The 19,605-nt window shown below is 46.2% G+C and overlaps 1 protein-coding gene across 1 annotated transcript in view; it reads right to left on the bottom strand.

Annotated features, from left to right (window-relative positions):
• The window catches only part of ELP1 (elongator complex protein 1), a 1,128,708-nt gene that overhangs the window by 362,535 nt on the left and 746,568 nt on the right, over nucleotides 1–19,605 (bottom strand). The window contains 2 exon segments of the mRNA XM_030194341.1: nucleotides 3,339–3,424; nucleotides 4,029–4,160. Of these exon segments, the coding sequence (XP_030050201.1) occupies nucleotides 3,339–3,424; nucleotides 4,029–4,160 (218 nt within the window).

Raw genomic sequence — 19,605 nt, forward strand, 5'->3', positions numbered from 1 at the left:
TTCTTTGAGTTTGTTTCCAAGCGTGTGTATGATTATCTTTTGTTTTTCTCCATGCTCGTTTGAGTTTCCTGTATTGTGTTTTTTCAGTTCCTCATTGAACCATGGTATCGAGTTGTGCTTATGCGAGTGTCTTGTGCTGTCGTCCGTCCATGCCAGATTTTCCACCAACTCCCTTGTCATTAAAGACCAGACCCTCCCTATTTCACAGAGCCTTAGACTTCTGGGTGTTGAGCTGGACCCTCACCTGCACCTGGATCCGTAAGTGCGAGCGGTCACCAAGCGGATGTTCTATGCAATGTGGAGGCTGCGGCGTGTTAGGTTTTGTCTCACCAGAGAGCTCTTCCGCACTCTCGTTCACTGGCTAGTTCTGTCTCACCTGGACTACTGCAGTGGGATTTATGCAGGCTGCCAGGAGCATCTACTGAGGAAATTCCAGACTGCCCAGAATACTGCTGCAAGACTCATCTTGGGCAAACCGCGCTTGGTTTCTGCGCAGCCCCTACGTTTCAATTTACACTGGCTACATGTGAGAGAACGAATCGCATTCAAGATCTGCACTCTGACACACAAAATAATCTACGGCTTAGCTCCGGAATATATGATTCCTCTAATAGATCTCCCACCTAGAAATGCCATCACAACAGCACGCACCTTTTTACAACTCCATTATCCATCTTGCAGGGGTGTTAAATACAAGCTTCTTTTTGCCTCTACTTTCCACTACTCCAGCCCAAAGACTTGGAACGCTCTTCCCCTGTACCTAAAATCGCAAGCTGACCACCTTCTTTTCAAGAAGCTGCTGAAAACGTACCTTTTTGAACAAGTGTATTCCATTAGTAATTCTGCTGTTTAGCCATCCTAATTGCTGCTAACGTTTTATCCTTATTCTACTGCTAAATTCATGTGTTGTATCTTTTAACTTTTGTAATTCATGGAAGCCACATTGTGTCTGCATTTGTGGGAAAATGTGGGGTAGAAATGAACCGTAAATAAATAAATATTGGAGTCGGTTACACATGTATTTGAAATCAAGTCCATGAAGTTTATCTGGCCTTCGTTCCAATTACCTGGAGGTCTGTAAAACAGCACACAATTCAGATGATTGCGTAGGGCTTTGTTGTGGATTCTTATTGAGGCAATTTCGAGTTGAGGTGTTATTTTATTTATTTATTTATTTATTTGCATCCCACATTTTCCCACCTATTTGCGGGCTCAGTGTGGCTTACAATACATTGTGAATGATGGAAGTACAATTGGTTGCAATTATGGACAATTATGGACTCGGCAGTGGTTTCAGTGGTAAAGTGGGATCGGTAGATTAGTGCTATGCCACCGCCTCTCTTTTCCTTTCTGGTCCAGTGCGTGATTTTATATCCTGGTGGGCACAGGTCTAGGATTATAGGGTCCTTTTGGTCATGGTTTTCTGTCATGATCCAGGCTTAGTATTTCTGTTTTATTTACAGTGGATCTGGTGTTGATGTAGCCCATTTGAATTGCTTGGAATGTTTGGTATTGTGTGGACTTTTATTAGTTGTCGTGTCTTTATCGGGATGGATTTGTTGGGACCCTTCTTCCCTTTCTGTTGTGACTGTCCGCATGTTGATGCTCTTCCTTTGTTTATGCTGTTGTCAGTTTGATGAGGTGTGGTGTCTCTAATCAATCTATGATGATTGTGTAGTATTGGTATAATGTTGCTTTCTGATAGTGGGGTGGTTAACGTTAAGTGGATCAGTGTTAAGAAGTGGACTGTTAGGAGTAATTTTAAGGTATTCATTTTGGTTTCTACTCACTGTGAGCTACTAGTGAGACCGTGTTCTGGTTTTTGGGTGCGTGGTGAATCTTAGTTCTTTGGTGTGGGAATCTGGTGTTTTGGCCTTGTATGTTATTTCCTCTTGCCCTTCAGCTGTTGACAGCAGTATTGGGTTTAGTATTGGGTTCAGTGGGCCTAGGAGATGAGGGGGGGGCTACTCCGAGACTGGGTCCTCCCTTAGTCTGCCTAGGAAATGAGGGGGGGGGCTGCTCCGAGACTGGGTCCTCCCTTAGTCTGTCTCACAACAACTGATTGCCCTCCTCCCTCTTTGCCCGAAGGGTTATCGGGCTCGCATCAGGCTTTAGCTGGAGGCATGGGGGGCAGGTTTCGTCCCTCTGACCGCAGGCAGGGTGAGGGCGGAGCCAACACTTGTATAACTCAGGTGTAACATATACTCAAGTGCATGGACACATGTGCAGGACTACGGGAACTAATCAGCAGTACAGATATGAGAAGGTGGGGTAATCGGAGGGGTTTCAGGCTCAAAGGGGTGATTGGAGGGGTTTCAAGCTCTTGCCTCCCTGATGCAAGATCATTTGGCTGAGGGGATTTGATTAGATTGCAAGCACTATCCCAGCAGGGACTGTCTCCCCATGTCCACTCTCTGACGCTTCCCTCTCTTAGCAGCCGCCCGGGAGATGCTCACAGTCAGGTGCTCCTGGGCAGAGAGACTCCGGCTGCTCCCCATGTTGGCGCGGCTGCCCCCCACCACGATGTTCAGGCACACAACGCTGCGCACATCTAGCAGCGCTTGCTAAACCGACAGCCACCTGAAGTCTTCCACGCCACTCTCCACACAAACAATAATAAATCCACAATATATGTCCACACAAACAATATACAATAGAGGGCTGTCAGAATTCAAGCTTATGCAATGGATTGATGATTAGGCATGCCATAATTACCCTATGATGCTACCAATATAACATTAGAATATCTATAGAATACCTATGCATGTTCAGGACAAGCCCAAAAGGCTTCTTTTGAGATGGAAGAAAGCTCTGGCACACTGATTTGTTGGATTTCACCATATAATCTGCCTGAATTTTACCTGCCTGTCTGTGGAGATTAATAATCTACAGTAGTGAACAAGAAATCTATGCATTTATCTTCAATCTAAAGTACCATTATATACATATGTGGTTTTCTTTTTATTACCTGCAAAGGTTCCTGCCATTTATGAAAAGCATCTCCATAACACTGTTCACAAACCCTTCCCTCCATTTCCATATCACACCTACTTTACACCTTAAAAATGTTAAACTTTTCTAATCCATCAGCTCTGCTGGAATGGAACATAAGGACAGAGCTGGGCGGACTTCTATGGTCTATCCCAGAAACAACAGACAGACCATGTTCAAGAATATAATATCAAGTTCACTGCTTATTTAATCTAGAATTGAGAATGAATGTGACTATTGGGCAGACATAGATGGACCATTCAGGTCTTTAACTGCTGTCACTTACTATGTTACAATGGAATGTGTTATTTCAGTCTGAGTCACTATCATAAGTATTTTCAAGATACCTCTAAGCTCATGAACCCTCTGCAGTGCAATTTCTAGCTCTGGGATACTTTTCTTTACGTGGCACGTCAGAATGGATAAACAGTACCTGAATTAAACAAGAACAGACAATTAAATTGACCCAAAAACAATCAGAAAAGAATTTATCACAAAATATATTTTTTCTTATTAACTAAATTTCTTTCAGATAAGCTGATCTGACATCAAGATAACCAGGTAACAGGCAAAATATCCAGTTTCCTTGTCATCTGACATGCTTCTCTCTGCCTGCCTGTTCCCCCTAACCCTGGATCATTATTAGAGAGCTGCCAGAGAACTGAGGAAGGTTAAATACTGTGAACTTTTGTTTCTTTCACAACACAAGCTACTGTTAACTCACACAAAGCTATGTTGAATGCAATATTCTGCTTCATAAAAAACCCAGGGTCCTGAAACTGTACTGATCAAGTTTTGGAGAACCTCATTCACACATTATCCTGCAGTTTTAAAAGGCAGCTCCGTTTTTATCTGTACTACTCTAGTGGTACAATAAGCTACTTGCAGCTCTCAATCCATAAGTTAAATACCACTGTCCTGAACAGTTTTTACCCATATTTCTTCAAGTTTTACTACATTACAAACTAAAAATGCAAGATAATTACATAAATATGTGCTTATACAAATGCATTATTGGTCTATTTTATTTCACATACTTGTGAGGATTAATTTTTTCCATCGCTGTTCTCATTGCATCACAAATGTGATCTACTTTTTTACCATCAAGAACCACAGGTGACCAAGTGTTGCTGGTGGCTGAAGGAAACATGGTATTTGTGACATCATCTCTAAAAACAAACAAAAAAAACCAACAACTGCAGGCTACTAAATGACATGTGTACTACCATGTACATTATTAGGGAATATGCAGAGCTGTAGAGGATTGTCCTGATTACAATGGTTAGTTTTCAACCATCAGTATTGCACAAAAAAACACAATCTGGGAAACATGAATAAACTGAAGTCCTCCTATAAGGAAATGGAGACAAGAGCTCAGTGACCTATACAAAAAAAAGAGGTACTCAGTCTCTATAGCAAAAATCATCATCATCGGTCAGAAAAACTTAATTTTTAATCAACTCTCTCCAAAATGGTGATGAATTATGTAAAATCTTTGAAAAATACACAGCAATTAAAAACTCAGTAAAAACTCACTGAATTATGCGGAATATCTCATAAGTCAAAAAACTGTAAACAAAGTAAAGTACTTAGTTTAATAATGCAGAGAGTACAGTACAGAAATCTAGCAATTGTAGCAGCTGGAAGAGTCTTATGAGTGAACAACTCAAGACTTCTAGCCGCTGCAAATGCTCCCACCCACTGTAGGCCTCCCTAGGGGTCTCTAGGATACGCCAGGCACAAGCAAATCTTGGTTGTTCTTTCCCATGGCTCCAGACTCAAAATGGCAGCAATGACTTCCAAAGGTAGCCTGCTGCCTACCCTTTTAGACTAACAGAGAACTTAAGGTAGACAAGGTAGACTTGGGTGGGTATGGGGTATCTACAGATATATAACGGTCTTCAGGAGGGGGAAGCTCTTACAGGAGAGGGTTCTGAAGTAGACTGATCCTTTTTGGGGGGGGGGGGGGGGTGCACTTGAGGAGAATGGCATAAAAAGAAAACCTGATATTCAGTCTGCTATCTGGTTAGCTAACTGGGTAGCAGGTTGAACATCACACCGACCCACCTGCATTCACCCCTTTCTTTTTTTTTTTTTTACAAAATATGTACAAGCATTAGTCTGGTGTTCAGTAATATGGTCCACTCGATCTATTTTGCAGTGGTTTGTTGTTGCTCTTTTAAAATGAAAATAAAAGCAAACACATTTGCAAAAGTAATCACTACAAAAACTACAAATTGTAAATTTAAATCTATATCTGCCTGATATTTAAAACCATTTAACCAGCTAGGAATGGCTCCTGGCCGATTAAATGTCACTTAACTGGCTATCCAGCAAATATTCAGCAGGAAATCACTGGTTATCTTCCACTGAATATTGCTGGTTAGCACTTAGCAGATAGCCAGCTATCTGCCGATATTCAGCACATCACTGGCTAAGTCTGGCAACCAAATTAGGCCTCCAAAATAGCTGGAATATTGTTAACCAGTTTAAACATAACTGGTTAGCACTGAATATCTGCTTGGCTGGTTAAATTTAAAATTGGCCAAAAAAAAACCCCGTTCAGACATTAAATGTTGGTCACTGAAAACAGCCCAGCATGAATATCCGGGCTCAGCGCCAACCGCAGGAGGCAGACTGGATACCTCCCGCGGTCCGAATATTGGCCCCATGTTTTTGGAAGAAAAATGTCACCTATTTTTCTTCTGCTTTCGTCAGTTTCCTAAAGCACCCGGACTAGCTCCTCCCTATGAACCCATTAACAATGTGAGCTGTAGCGTAGCTATAATATCAGTCTGGGGCTTCTTGTAGATGCAGCTCATCTGCAAACAAAATGTCATTCACTTCCAATTACTAACCCTAACAAGCATCCAAACCAAGCCTTAAAGTGCATCTGGGCCAGTTTTCAGGATGTCCATAATATGCACACACACAATGTACTTGCATTTCTCCGAAGACAAGCAGGCTTGCATATTCTCACGATGGGGTAGACACCGATCTGCGTCGCTCAGTCCGGCATTTATGCCAAAGTAAAAAAATCAGAGCTTTGTGAAGAGCGAGTCATGCTCCACTGTGCATGCGCCTTCCTGCCCACCGTGAGAACGTGGTTCCCTCACTTTTGATGTGGCATCCAGGATCTCTGCTCAGGGCCGGTCCAACCCAGTAAACGAGGTAAGCATGGCAGGAGGGCGCCAACCTCTGGAGGGCGCCATCACGCCATGTTGACCCTCGCCGCTTACCTCAGCTCCCGGACCCCGACAGCAGCCCTGCCTTCGGTTTCCTGCTCCGGTACCCGCGCCGCCCTAGGGCATTTAAATCTTGTATTTAAATTTACCTCCGACATCGCAGCAGCTGTGCAGCATCAGTGAAAGCGCTGCTGCCCGATGTCTCTAGCTTTCCCTTCACTCGTTCGTTTGTTCCCTTCTCAGTGTCCAGCCCTCGCAAGGAAATGAAGTCAGAAGAAGGCGGGACACTGAGGGAACGAACAAGCAAAGGGAAGGCTGGGAGACGTCGTCAGCAGCGCTTTCACTGACGCTGCGCAGCTGCTGCGACGTCAGAGGTGAATTTAAACACAAGATTTAAACCAGAGAAGAGGGCGGGCAGGTGGACATGGGAGCGGGAGGGCAGGGGAGAAAGGAGCATTGATCGATGGACATGGATGGGAGGGCAGGGCCCAGGGAGACAGGAGAAATTGCTGGACATGGAGGGGAGGGAAGGGAGGAGAACTGCTGGATATGGATGGATGGAGGAGGAGGGAAGGGGAGAGAGGAGCATTGATGGACAAAGATGGACATGGATGGGAGGACAGGGCCCAGGGAGAGACAAGAAATTGCTGGACATGGAGGGGGGGAGGAAAATTGCTGGATATGGATGGATGGAGGAGGGAAGGGGAGAGAGGAGCATCAATGGACAAGGATGGACATGGATGGGAGGACAGGGCCCAGGGAGAGACAAGAAATTGCTGGACATGGAGGGAAGGGGAGGGAGGAGAATTGCTGGATATGGATGGATGGATGGAGGGGGGCAGCCGGGGAGAGGAGAATTGCTGGATATGGATGGATAGATGGATGGAGGGCAGTGGAGTTGCTGGACATGGGTTGATGGAGGGGAGGGCAGGGAGAGAATTGTTGGACATAGATGGAGGGAAGGGAAGGGAAGACAGGTGTAATATTTTCAATGATGCCATGGCTAGTAAAAGGGGTGTGACTACTGTAGGGGCGGAGCCATAGTGATCCCGCCCCTGGATGTGTAGGGGCGCCGACTAATAGGCTGCAGGAGGGTGCTAGAAACCCTAGGACCGGCCCTGTCTGTGCTCAAAGTATAGCAATGTGCAGATTCTCATGGCTAAGTGTTTCAGACTTGGGACATTCTGTTTGGCAGAGATTGGCTGATGCTCCTTTCCGGAGGGGGGGAATAATCTTTTCAGAGAGAAGGTTGAGGTCGCAAACCAAATCAAGAAACACACTGATACTATCTGTTCTCTCTCCTGCTGGGCGCCTTCTGCATCCACCTCCTCATCCAGGAGGTTTTTTGGCTAGTTGAGGAGTGCTCCCTACACTCTAGGTGCAGGTACACTCTGGCTAGTCAGTCTGCTCAGGCTTAGCCCCAGCACGCTCCTTCTCGTCAACAGTGTGCACCTAAGGTCCCTACTGCTCCCCAGTAAAAGCAAGGGACGAGTTTTTGACTGGCTCCAGCAGAGCATAGCCGCAGTAAAAGTGTCCGTTCTGGATGACTTGCCAGTCAGGGGGAGGTTGAAATTTTTTCACCAAAGGTGGCCTCTTATAACCTCCGACCGGAGGATTTTTCAAATAGTGTGTCTTGGATACACCCTCAACTGGCATTCCAAACCCTCAAATTGCCCACCAAGAGATCATTCATTCAGCTCTCAGCATAGGCAGGTACTTGCAGAGGAACTCTCTATCCTTCTGAAGACTCATGAGGTCGAACCTGTTCCACCAGGGGAAGAAATGGCAGGGATTATATACCAGGTACTTACTTGGGCAGAAAAAGACAGGGGATGCGTCCCATCCTAGACCTAAGTGCCCTGAACAAATTTCTAGTCTGAGAAAAGTTCAAGATGGATTCCCTGGGCACCCTTTTCCCAATGATTCAGAAAAATGATTGGCTATGCTCTATAGACTTAAAGGTAGCATATATGCTGATACATGCAGCTCACCGGAAGTATCTTAGATTTCGGCAAGGAACACATCACTTTCAGTACCACGTGTTGCCTTTTAGCCTTGATCAGCTCCCAGGGTCTTCACCAAGTGTCTATTGGTAGTCGCAGCATCACTACGTAGACTGGGAGTTCATGTGTATCCATATCTAGATGATTGGCTGGTGAAGAGCACCTCAGAGGACAGTGCTCGGGAGTCCATGCAGATGACTATTTGGGTGCTGGAACTACTAGGGTACGTTTTAAATTACCCCAAGTTCCATCTACACCATGTCCAGCAATTAGAGTTCATAGAAGCCCTGCTCAAAACACGGAAGGCTCGAGCCTACCTCCTGGAAGCCAGAGCAGACAATCTTGTTTGTTTGTTTTTTTAAATATCTTTATTAGGGTTTTCCATAGTACAAAACCAATGAACAGAACTAAACACATAGCAGAGGCTACAGAAATTTCACGTACATAACTACATATACAACTAACAGTACTCATCAGTACTATAGCCTACTAACTGATCAAAGTCATATCTTGTAGGCCCTGGAGTAAAAAAGAATCATCCAACAACGTAAGAAAACCCCCCATACATTTTTCCATTTTTGTGGACGTATCTCCCCCTTCCCCCTTTCTCCCCCGACCCCCCCTCCCACTCCCCCGCCCCCCAAGACCGTCTAAAGAACCTCTCTCCCCTCTACCACTTCTGGGGCTACCTATCTCCTATACTATGAAGCCCACCTCCTTCCCACCACTGCTTAATCCCACCAAGCCACGCCACTCCCGCACCTCATGTTCTCACCCATTGAGCAACAAGCTTCGCTCCCTGTGAGGTAATACAGCCCAATATGGCTCCCATATGCTCTGGAAAGGCTTCCATTTATTTGCCTCACAATTACCCACTACCTGGCGCTCAAAATGTGCCAATTCGAACAACATTGATTTCCACATGTGACATTTCGGGATCTTGCACATGCGCCAATGTATTAATATTACTTTCTTGGCTAATACCAACGCCTTTGCCAAAAATAATTGCTGCGCTCCAGATTCCTCCTGTAGCTGTAAACCTTCTGCAAACAAAAAACCTAATAGCTTGCACCCTCCAATCTGCTCCACACAACGGGACAAAAAACTATCCACCTTAGCCCAAAAAATTTGTGTCCTGCCACAAGCCCAAAACATATGTCCTAGTGTAGCATTAACTACTCCACAGTTTGGAGACACCCCCCCTCCCCCCCGTCTGTGCAAACCCTGCCCTATACGCCCTCCAAGGAGCAATATACATCCTCATAAGAAACTTGTACTCCTGCTCCCTATGCGATTCATTAAGAGAAACTTTAAGAATACTTCCCAGAAACCTCTGGAGCAGCTCTACTCTACTCGAAGCCCTAAATCCTTCTCCCAAGCATCCGCCACCCCTACCAGAGATAAGTCTGGTATCTCCTCACACAGTATTGTAACATAAGAGCTTAACCTGGGTCTCCGCTCATCATCTAGCTTCAAACACTCCCCCACCTTGTGAGCAAAACTAGCACTTAAGTGAAGCTACATAATGTCTCACTTGTAAAAACCCCATATAATCTGAGCTCTTTAAACCATAATTCTTGTTCAATGCCTCAAACGATTTCATGTTCCCTGCAGCATCTAAAAAATCCCCAACCCACCAAAGCTCCTCTCCAGACCCTTTACTAAACAACAATCCCTTCCCTGCCCCTGGTTCAAAATCTAAATTCCCTCTCACCGTTAAAAAAAAGTGACACATATCTATTCCCTCCAAACACCTTATTAAATTCTCTCCAAACACACCTCATATACCCCCAGATTACATGTCGCTTCACCACCTCAGGCAGCTGAGTCCCCCTAGCGTGTAACAAATACAAGGCTGATATAGGTTGTAAGAAGCAAAGCTCCACTGTCATCGGTGTAAAACCTGAAGTCCCCCATATCCAATCTCTAAGGTGTCTCATGCCACATCCTAAATTGTATCAACGCAATCCAACAACCCCATCCCACCCTTAGATCTCAGAAGCATGAACATGTCTAACGAAATCCTACCTCTCTTACCCCTCCATAAGAATAAACTCAATACTTTGTATAATTTCTTCAGATCTTTCTCTCGCAACCATATAGGCAGGATCTGCAATTTATAAAGCCACCTAGGCACTATTATCATATTATACAAAAATAAGATTTAAGGGCAACTCCATCCACATATTTAAACACTCTACCGTTTTAGCTAATAATGAACTGACATTCATCTCATATAACTTACTAAGATCAGCTGGAATAGTCGCCCCCAAATACTTCAGCGACCCTCCCGCCGCCTGTAAAGGGAAATCGTGTCCTAAATCTTTAATCCCTAGATTTATAGGAAGCGCCTCTGATTTTGTCACATTAAGCTTGAGCCCTGACAGCTGTCCAAACGTTTTAAACAATTGCAGTACCCACGGCCAAACATTACCCGGATCCGTCATCAATAACATAATGTCATCTGCAAAAGTCATACATTTCAGAGAAATCAAATGAAGGAGACCTTATATTTATAGTGTGGAGATCAATTCAAAGTTCAAAATTTAAAACATATCTTAAACACTAAACATTTTCCCACTTTTGATGATAATATCAATCGCAGCATACACATTTATACAAAACTGCACATTCTATCTTCAACGGGGATCGTCAGATTACTTTGATCACCATTAGCATCTGGGTGGAGTGGTCTTTTCATTTTACACTCTTGGGTTGGTATGGCATGGAGGGTTTCTTTATACGGGCCATTCAGGTACTATATGCCAATCCTTCAGCGGCAGTAGCTTATTTAAATGATAGCGGCTGTGGAAGACGCCGCAGCCATTTTTTCTGTATGTGCAGGAGCAATTTTAGTGATGGTGAGATCGCAGCGCGATATAAGATACAACTTAGGAAGGATTGGATGTTATTAGTATATATTTTAAAGGGAATTTTACTATTTTTTCGTTCTAGCATGCCTCTTCCCTGATGAAGACTCTCGAAACCCGGCCATGTTGGCGGAGGTTTGGCTTGAAAAAATATAGCTGCTGAAAGTTTTATAAGTTAAGTACTAGATATTAGACAGTACCTGATACTAATAGTTGGATTTAACATACATAAGTAGATTTGGATACAAAATCATGAAAAAAGAAAATAAATAGTAAAAAAAATATTGAATAGTATATTCGGGTTGATCAATGAAGAACGGAGTGTCACCGATGGAATACTGGGGAATTCCCCAGATGCTAATGGTGATCAAAGTAATCTGACGATCCCCGTTGAAGATAGAATGTGCAGTTTTGTATAAATGTGTATGCTGCGATTGATATTATCATCAAAAGTGGGAAAATGTTTAGTGTTTGAGATATGTTATACATTTCAGAGAAGCATGCTGTGGAGACACTTCCACCCCTAAAATCCTCCCATCCCGCCTAAGCTGCTCCAACAAGGGTTCCAAAAACAGAATATACAAAAGGGGCGATAATGGGCACCCCTGCCTCGTACCCCTCTCCAACGGAAAGACCTCTGATGCTATCCCATTAACTAACACTGCCGCTGAAGGATTGGCATATAGTACCTGAATGGCCCGTATAAAGAAACCCTCCATGCCATACCAACCCAAGAGTGTAAAATGAAAAGACCACTCCACCCTGTCAAAAGCCTTTTCAGAGTCAAAGCTTATGGCCAAGGCAGGAGTGTTCATCTGCAAACATCTCTCCAACCCCAAAAGCAACTTACGAACATTCGCTCCAGCCACCCGTCCCTTCACAAATCCTTCCTGATCAGGTCGCACCAATTTAGGTATCACCACAGCCAACCTCTCCGCCAGCAATTTCAAATCTACATTTATGAGGGAAATGGGCCTATAAGACCCCGGTTGTAATGGGTCTTTCCCGGGTTTAGGAAGCACTGTAATCAATGCCTGATTAGCCCCCTGCGAGAAATACCCTCTCTGTATAGTGCTCTCATAATACTCTCCCCAAGACGCCCAGGACCTTTTCACTTAAGATCTTATAGAACTCTCCACCAAACCCATCGGGTCCTGGAGATTTATTGAGTTTCAAGGTTTTAATGGCCCTCTGTAACTCCATCCCACTAATGGGCTCATTCAGTTTATTTTGTTCCTCTTTTGTCAGTCTAGGCAAGTTGCACTCCTGAAGGTATGCCTCCACCTTGTCTCTCTGCCCCCCCCCCTTCTGCAGTGTAAAGAGACCTATAAAACTGAGCAAAAATCTGCTCTAGCTTCTTTTGCTCTGTTACCACCTTACCGCCCCCCCCCCACTCTCGCAACGCCTCCACTACCGACTGACCCGACCAATTTTTAACCATACTTGCCAGAAGCTTACCCGACTTATTCCCATATCTGAAGAGCCGCAATTTATAACAGAAAGCATTTTTCTGCGCCTGTTCGTGGAGCAGATTATTGAGCGCTACCTGTACTCTCTCCAGAGCATGCTTACCAGCCTCAGTAGGATGGGAGTTCCATTGTCTCTTTAAAGCCCTAATCTTCCTTTCCATATCCACCATTTTACTAGCCTGTTGCCTCCGCTTCCTTACCACATAAGCTATAATATCTCCCCTCATAACCACTTTCCCTGCCTCCCACAGTAAGATAGGTGTCTGCACATGATCGTTATTATTAACTAAGTACTCCTCCCACTTCCTACTAAGATATTGTCTAAACCCTTGATCCGGATACAGATGCACCGGAAACTTCCACCGCCCCTTAGGACTCCCTCCTATCCCCCCCACCTCCAACTTAATGGAAATAGGCGTGTGATCCGAGATCACTAACGGCCCTATTTCCGCTGTCTTTACTGCGTGAAAAATATCTCGTCACAAAAATATAATCAATTCTTGATTGTGTTGAATGAGCTCTAGAGCAGTGGCGTACCAAGGGGGGGGCGGTGGGGGCGGTCCGCCCCGGGTGTCAGTGGGTGGGGGGTGATCCACTTCGCTCCCGCTGCTCCCACCCTACCTTTAAAAAACTTTTTTTGAAGCGTCGTTGCAGGCAGCGCCTCGCGTCTGCCCTGCTGGTAAAAGAAGTAAATCTCTTCGCTTCGAAGTTCGTCGTTGTCGGGTCTCACTATGTCCCGCCCTCCTCTGAGGTAACTTCCTATTTCCGCGAGGGCGGGACATAGTGAGGCCCGACGACGACGAACTTCGAAGCGAAGAGATTTACTTCTTTTACCAGCAGGGCAGATGCGAGGCGCTGCCTGCAACGACGCTTCAAAAACTTTTTTGTAAAGGTAGGGTAGGAGCAGGAGAGGAGGGTCGAGTCGGGTCGGGGTGGGTGGGGGGGTCCTCAGATGGGAGAGGGGTATTGTGGGGGTTCTTAGATGGGGAGGGGGTTTTCAGATGGGAGAAGGGGACTGGAGTGGGGAGGGGGTTTCCAGATGGGAGAAAGGGACTGAGTGGGGAGGGGGTTCTCAGATGGGAGAGGGGTGTGGGGGGTTCTCACATGGGGAGGGGAGGGGGTTTTCATATGGGAGAACGGGACTGGGGTGGGGAGGGGGGTCTCAGATGGGAGAGGGGTGTTGTGGGGGTTCTCACATGGGGAGGGGAGGGGTTTTTATATGGGAGAAGAGGACTGGGGTGGGGAGGGGGTTCTCAGATGGGAGAGGGGTGTTGTGGGGGTTCTTAGATGGGGAGGGGGTTTTCAGATGGGAGAAGGGGACTGGAGTGGGGAGGGGGTTTCCAGATGGGAGAAGGGGACTGGGTGGGGAGGAGGTTCTCAGATGGGAGAGGAGAGGGGTGTTCTGGGGGTTTTCAGATGGGAGAAGGGGTGGGGAGGGGGTTCTCAGATGGGAGGAGGGGGCTCTCAAATAGGAGAAGGGGGCTGGAACTGGGGTCTGAGAAGGGGTCATGACGGAAAATGGGGCATGCCTGGGTCAGTTGGGAGAATGGGTCGGGCTGAAAAGGGGGGCAAGGCATGTGGATGAAGGGGGCTGAAACTGGGGGCTGAAGGAGGGTAGGTGGGATAAGGGGGCTAGTACTGGGACTGGGGGCTGAAAGGTGGCAGGGCTGAAATTGTGGGGACTGGAGGCTGAAAAGGAGACAGGGAGAAGTGGCTGGGGCTGAAGCTCAGGACTGGTGACAGAAAAGGGCTGAGGTTGAAACTGGGGGCTAAAGAGGGGACAGGGAGAAGTGGCTGGGGGCTAAAGTTCGGGACTGGTGGGAGAAAAGGACTGGGGCTGAAACTGGGGACTGGTGGGATAGTGGGGCTGGAACTGGGGGCTGAAAAAAGGGGCAGAGAGGGGACAGATCCTGGATGGAAGGGGGAGTGAGAGGGAGGGCAGACCCTAGATGGATGGGAGAGGGAGGGCAAATGGTGGATTGAGCGGACAGAGAGAAAGTGCAGACAGTGGATGGAAGCGATAGAAAGGGCAGACAGTGAATGGAAGGGGGAGAGAGAGAGGGCAGACAGGGGCAGATGGTGGATGGAAGGAGCAGAGATAGAGGGCAGATGTAGATGGAAGAGGCAGGGAGAGAGGGCAGACATTGGATGGAGGGGACAGCAGAGAGGGCAGACACTGGATGGCAGAGAGAGAAGAAAGACAGATGCTGGATGGAAGGAAGACAGTGAAAGAAGATGAGGAAAGCAGAAACCAGAGACAACAAACTGTAAATAAAATATATATTTTATTTTTTTTTTTGCTTTAGGATAAAGTAGTATTGTAGCTGTGTTAATGTGTATAATAGAACGTAAACAAAGTAATCTTTTTATTGGACTAATTTTAATGCATTTCGACTTAACTTTCAGAGACCAAACCCCCTTCCTCAGGTCAGGATAGGATACTGTAACAGCACTATACTGTATTGACCTGAGGAAGGAGATTTTGGCCTCTGGAAGCCAAATGTATTAGTCCAATAAAATGGTATTATTTTATTTTCTGTATTTGTTTTATTTCTATTTGTCAATTTGTAAAGTGGTGATTGGTATTTGTTAGTTTTTTCAAATTTACATCTGCTGTCTTTATATTTTGCACAGTACTTGTGGACATTTTCTGTTTCTGTGGTGTTGCATTGTATGCAGAGTCTGGCATCTTGGGGGTTCAGTTTAATTTTTGTCTAAATAGAAAGTTTATTATTGCTTATTCTATAGTGGATTAGGGTGTATCTGTGTTTGTGAAAAAGACATGGCTTTCGGTTGGCATTGACTGTGCAAGATGGACGATCTGTGTTATTCTGCCTGGTTTCATTTACAGTAGGTGAATTGATGTTCTAGTGCTCACTGTAGTGTTTAAGGTGCTTTCCTTTTCCTTGTGTGACTTGTAGAAATTACTGCTTATGGTATGCTAGAATTGCTCTATAGGTCCTGAGTGTTTTGTATTCTTGGCATGCCTAGTACTAGATTTTGGAGGGGAGGTGTTAAAAAAATGACCGGCCCCGGGTGTCAACTACCCTAGGTACGCCACTGCTCTAGAGGTATGGGTAAAATCCAATTCTTGGGGATGTAATATTCTCTAGGTATCTGCTAGATCTAAACTTGTGAGAAAGACACCCAACCCCTCTTGTGGCCTTGGCCTAGAGCGCTGTACCCCTACATTAGTATCTAGGCTTTGATCCATTATTGTGTTAAAGTCCCCCGTAAGAATCTTAGGTCCCGAGATCCCAGCCAACTTCGCAACCAGATTTTGAAAAAAAACCTCTCTGTGATATATTCGGAGCATATACCGACACCACTGTCATTGGTGACTGATAGAGTTTACCTTCCACAATCACAAATCTCCCATTATCATCCTTAGTAACTCTATGATGTACAAAAGGGACAGTTTTCCGGACAAGCAGCGCCACTCCTGCTTTGCTCTTCGGGGCTGACGCATAAAAACATTGGCCCACCCATGAACGCTGTAACTTCGGATGCTCTACATCGTTAAGCTTGGTCTCCTGGAGACCCACAAAATCAGCTCCGTGTGTGACCAGGTACTGTAAAATTTTCGTTCTTTTAATGGGCGAATTTACCCCAGATACATTCCACGAGAAACACGTTATCCCTCTAGCAGTCCCCAACATACACCAACAATATGTTCCCCCTAGCAACAATCCATGCGCCTCCGTCTGTCTGTCCCCCCGGTGGAGCCCAGCCTTCCCCACAGGGAATATCATACAGCAACCACTCGACCCGTGTCCCCTTATCCACACACATGCCCCTCACCCTCCACCCATACTCATCCTTCATCCGGTCTCTATCCTCCCTTCTTCCCCTTCCCCCCTCCCCTCCCACCCATATTCCCCCCTCTTCCTCCCCTCCTGTCCCCTCTTTCCCATACACAGAGATCATAATCGTGATGCAACCCGACCTTCCCTCCCCCCAGACATACTCGCTCACAATCCACCTTATTCACCGAACAATTCCACTCACCTCTATCCCACATCCATTCCGTACAAAACGTAGAAAAATTCTCCCTCCTCAAACACTCTTATCACTCATCCCCCTCCAATTCGCAACCTCAGATTAATGGCCCTGGTCCATATAGCCAAGGCGTCCATTTTTGTGTCTCTTATAGCAAAGTCTCAGTCACTGCAATCCACTTTCATCCCATTGCAACCTCCACTCTCCTCTCTCAACTGCAATGGAACTGCCATAGCTCTGCAACGTGACCTGTCAGTCTGGAAACCACTGCAAGATCTGCTTCTTCGCTTCCTCACTGGTCTCAAATACATGATTTTTCCCATTCCTCAGCACCCGAAGTCATGCCGGAAATTGCAAAGTAAATTGCTGTTGTTTTTCTACCAGCTTTTTATAGACTTCAGAAAATCCTTTCCTCTGTTGCGCTACCACTAGTGAATAATCCTGAAAAAGAAGAATTTTGGCATTGTGAAAAGTCAATCCTTGTTTCGCCCTATATTTGCGCAAGATGTATTCCTTTTGGGCAAAGTTCAGGAACCACGCCACCACCACTCTCGGCCGTGCTGCTCCCTCCTACCATCTTCCCACTCGGTGGGCACGCTCAATCTGGATAGGGTCTATATTGGACCCCTGCTCTACTAGCTCGCCAAACCATTTCTCTAAGATCGACTTAAGGTCCATGTCCCGCAACGATTCCAGCATATCCACTATTCGTAGGTTATTTCTTCGCGATCTATTCTCAAGATCGTCGAGCTTGGTATGATAGCCAGCCATTTCTTTTTTTAGTGCCGCCAGTTCTTCCACCACCCCATGCAAGCTGTCCTCTGCGGAGCCCACTCTCGTTTCAAGTTCCGTTACTTTGGAATTAAAATCTGTAACCGCTTGCGTGAGCTCCTGCACACTGTCCTGGATTCCATCAAAGTGGGTACCCAGTGCCGCTACCATAGCCGCTGTACGTTTTTGAATCGTCTCCTCCGATATTCCCAAGAGGTCGCCCGTCTCCTCCGCCATTTTAGTTTCTGCCACTGCTCCCACGTGGTTCTTTGCGCTTTTTTTGTGCTTTTAGCAGCCATCTCCGTTCCCCCTTTTCGAATGTACCTGTCCATAAAGGTGGGAATGTTGAACTCTAGCGCAAGAGAGATTCCAAACTTTAAGAGTTTCGCTCCAAGATTCTAGTTAAGGAAGGACGGTCGGGGAGCTCGAGGTAAATGCAGCCTCTCAGCTCAAGCACATCACGTGACCCCCCTCCACAATCTTGTTTTAATGGCGTCCAAGGTTCGTGCCCCTCGGCAGGTCACAATGCAACAGATGTTGAGACTGTTGAGCCACATGGCTTCCACCGTATACGTTACACCCATGACACGTCTTCATGAGAACAGCTCAATGGACCCTGGCTTCTCAGTGGTTTCAAGCCACAGTGAGTCTGGAGTATGTAACCCAAGTGTCCCCAGAGCTTGTTCGCTCCTTGCAGTGGTGGACAATTCGATCCAATTTGACACTGGGACTTCCATTCCAAATTCCTCAGCCACAAAAGGTGCTGACGACGGATGCATCTCTCCTGGGATGGTAAGCTCATGTAGATGGGCTTCACACTCAAGGAACTTGGTCCCTCTAGGAAACAAATCTTCAGATCAACCCTCCTGAAGCTTCGAGCTGTCTAGAATGCTCTAAAGTTTTTCAGAGATTGGCTGTCCCATCATATTATTCTCGTTCAAACAGACATGTATTACATCAAGAAGCAGGGGGGGGCACTGGATCACACCCCTCTGCGTCAAGAAGCTGTCAAATGTGGCACAGGGCTCGCCAGTACGGCATGTTCCTTCGAGCCACTTATCTAGCGGGCGCAAACACCCTGGCTGACAGGTTGAGCAGGATAATGCAACCAGATGAGTGGTCTCTTCACATGGGCATGGCCCGCAAGATCTTCTGAGCATGGGGCATCCCCTCGGTGGATCTTCTTGCCACTCAGATCAACCACAAGGTCCCTCAGTTCTGTTCCAAGCTTCAGGCCCATGACAGACTAGCATCAGATGCCTTCCTCCTCAATTGGGGGACAGGTCTCCAGTATGGTTATCCTCCGATACCTCTAGAAGGAAAAACTTTGTTGAAACTCAAGCAAGATCACGGAACCATAATTCTTATCGCACCGTACTGGCCATGGTAGATTTGGTTCCCTCTTCTTCTGGAATTATCCTCCAAAGAACCAAGGAGATTGGAGTGTTTTCCGACCCACACACTCAGAACGAGGGGTAGCTTCTGCATCCCAACCTCCAATCTCTGGCTTTCACAGCTTGGATGAGAGCTTAGAATTCACTCCCTTGGGTCTTTCGGAGGGTGTCTCTGGCATCTTGCTGGCTTCGAGGTTTGCCGTCTGGTGTGAAGGCAGGGTCCTAGATCCTACTACTTTGTCCTACACAGACCCTAAGTACCTTCTATACTTGTCAAAGTCTGGTCTCAAGACCAACTCTGTAAGGGTTCACACCTTAGTGCAATTACTGCTTATCATTGTGTAGAAGGTAACCTTATCTTTGGACAGACTTTAGTTGTTTGCTTCATGAGAGGTTTGCTTTTATCAAAGTCCCCTGTCAAACCTCCACCAGTGTCATGGGATCTCAACGTCATTCTTACCCAGCTGATGAAAGCTCCTTTTGAGCCACTGAATTCCTGCAATCTGAAGTATTTCACCTGGAAGGTCGGTGGCTGTAACTTCAGCTCATAGGGTCAGTGAGCTTCAGGCATTAGTAGAGGATGTACTTTATACTAAGTTTCATCACAACAGAGTAGTCCTCCGCATGCACCTTAAGTTCCTACCGAAGGTGGTGTCGGAGTTTCATCTGAACCAGTCGATTGTCTTGCCAACATTCTTTCCCCACCCTCACGCCCATCCTGGCGAAAGCAGCTTGCACACCTTGGATTGCACGAGAGCATTGGCCTACTACATGGAGTGGACAAGACCCCACAGATAGTCCGCCCAGCTTTTTGTTTGTTTTGATCCAAACTGGATGGGGGTCGCTAACGGGAAACGCACCATCTCAATTTGGCTGGCAGAATGCATTTCCTTCACTTATACCCAGGCTGGGCTGGACTTGGA

This window comes from Microcaecilia unicolor, chromosome 2, assembly GCF_901765095.1.
Source record: "Microcaecilia unicolor chromosome 2, aMicUni1.1, whole genome shotgun sequence".
Classification (NCBI taxonomy): Eukaryota; Metazoa; Chordata; class Amphibia; order Gymnophiona; family Siphonopidae; genus Microcaecilia; species Microcaecilia unicolor.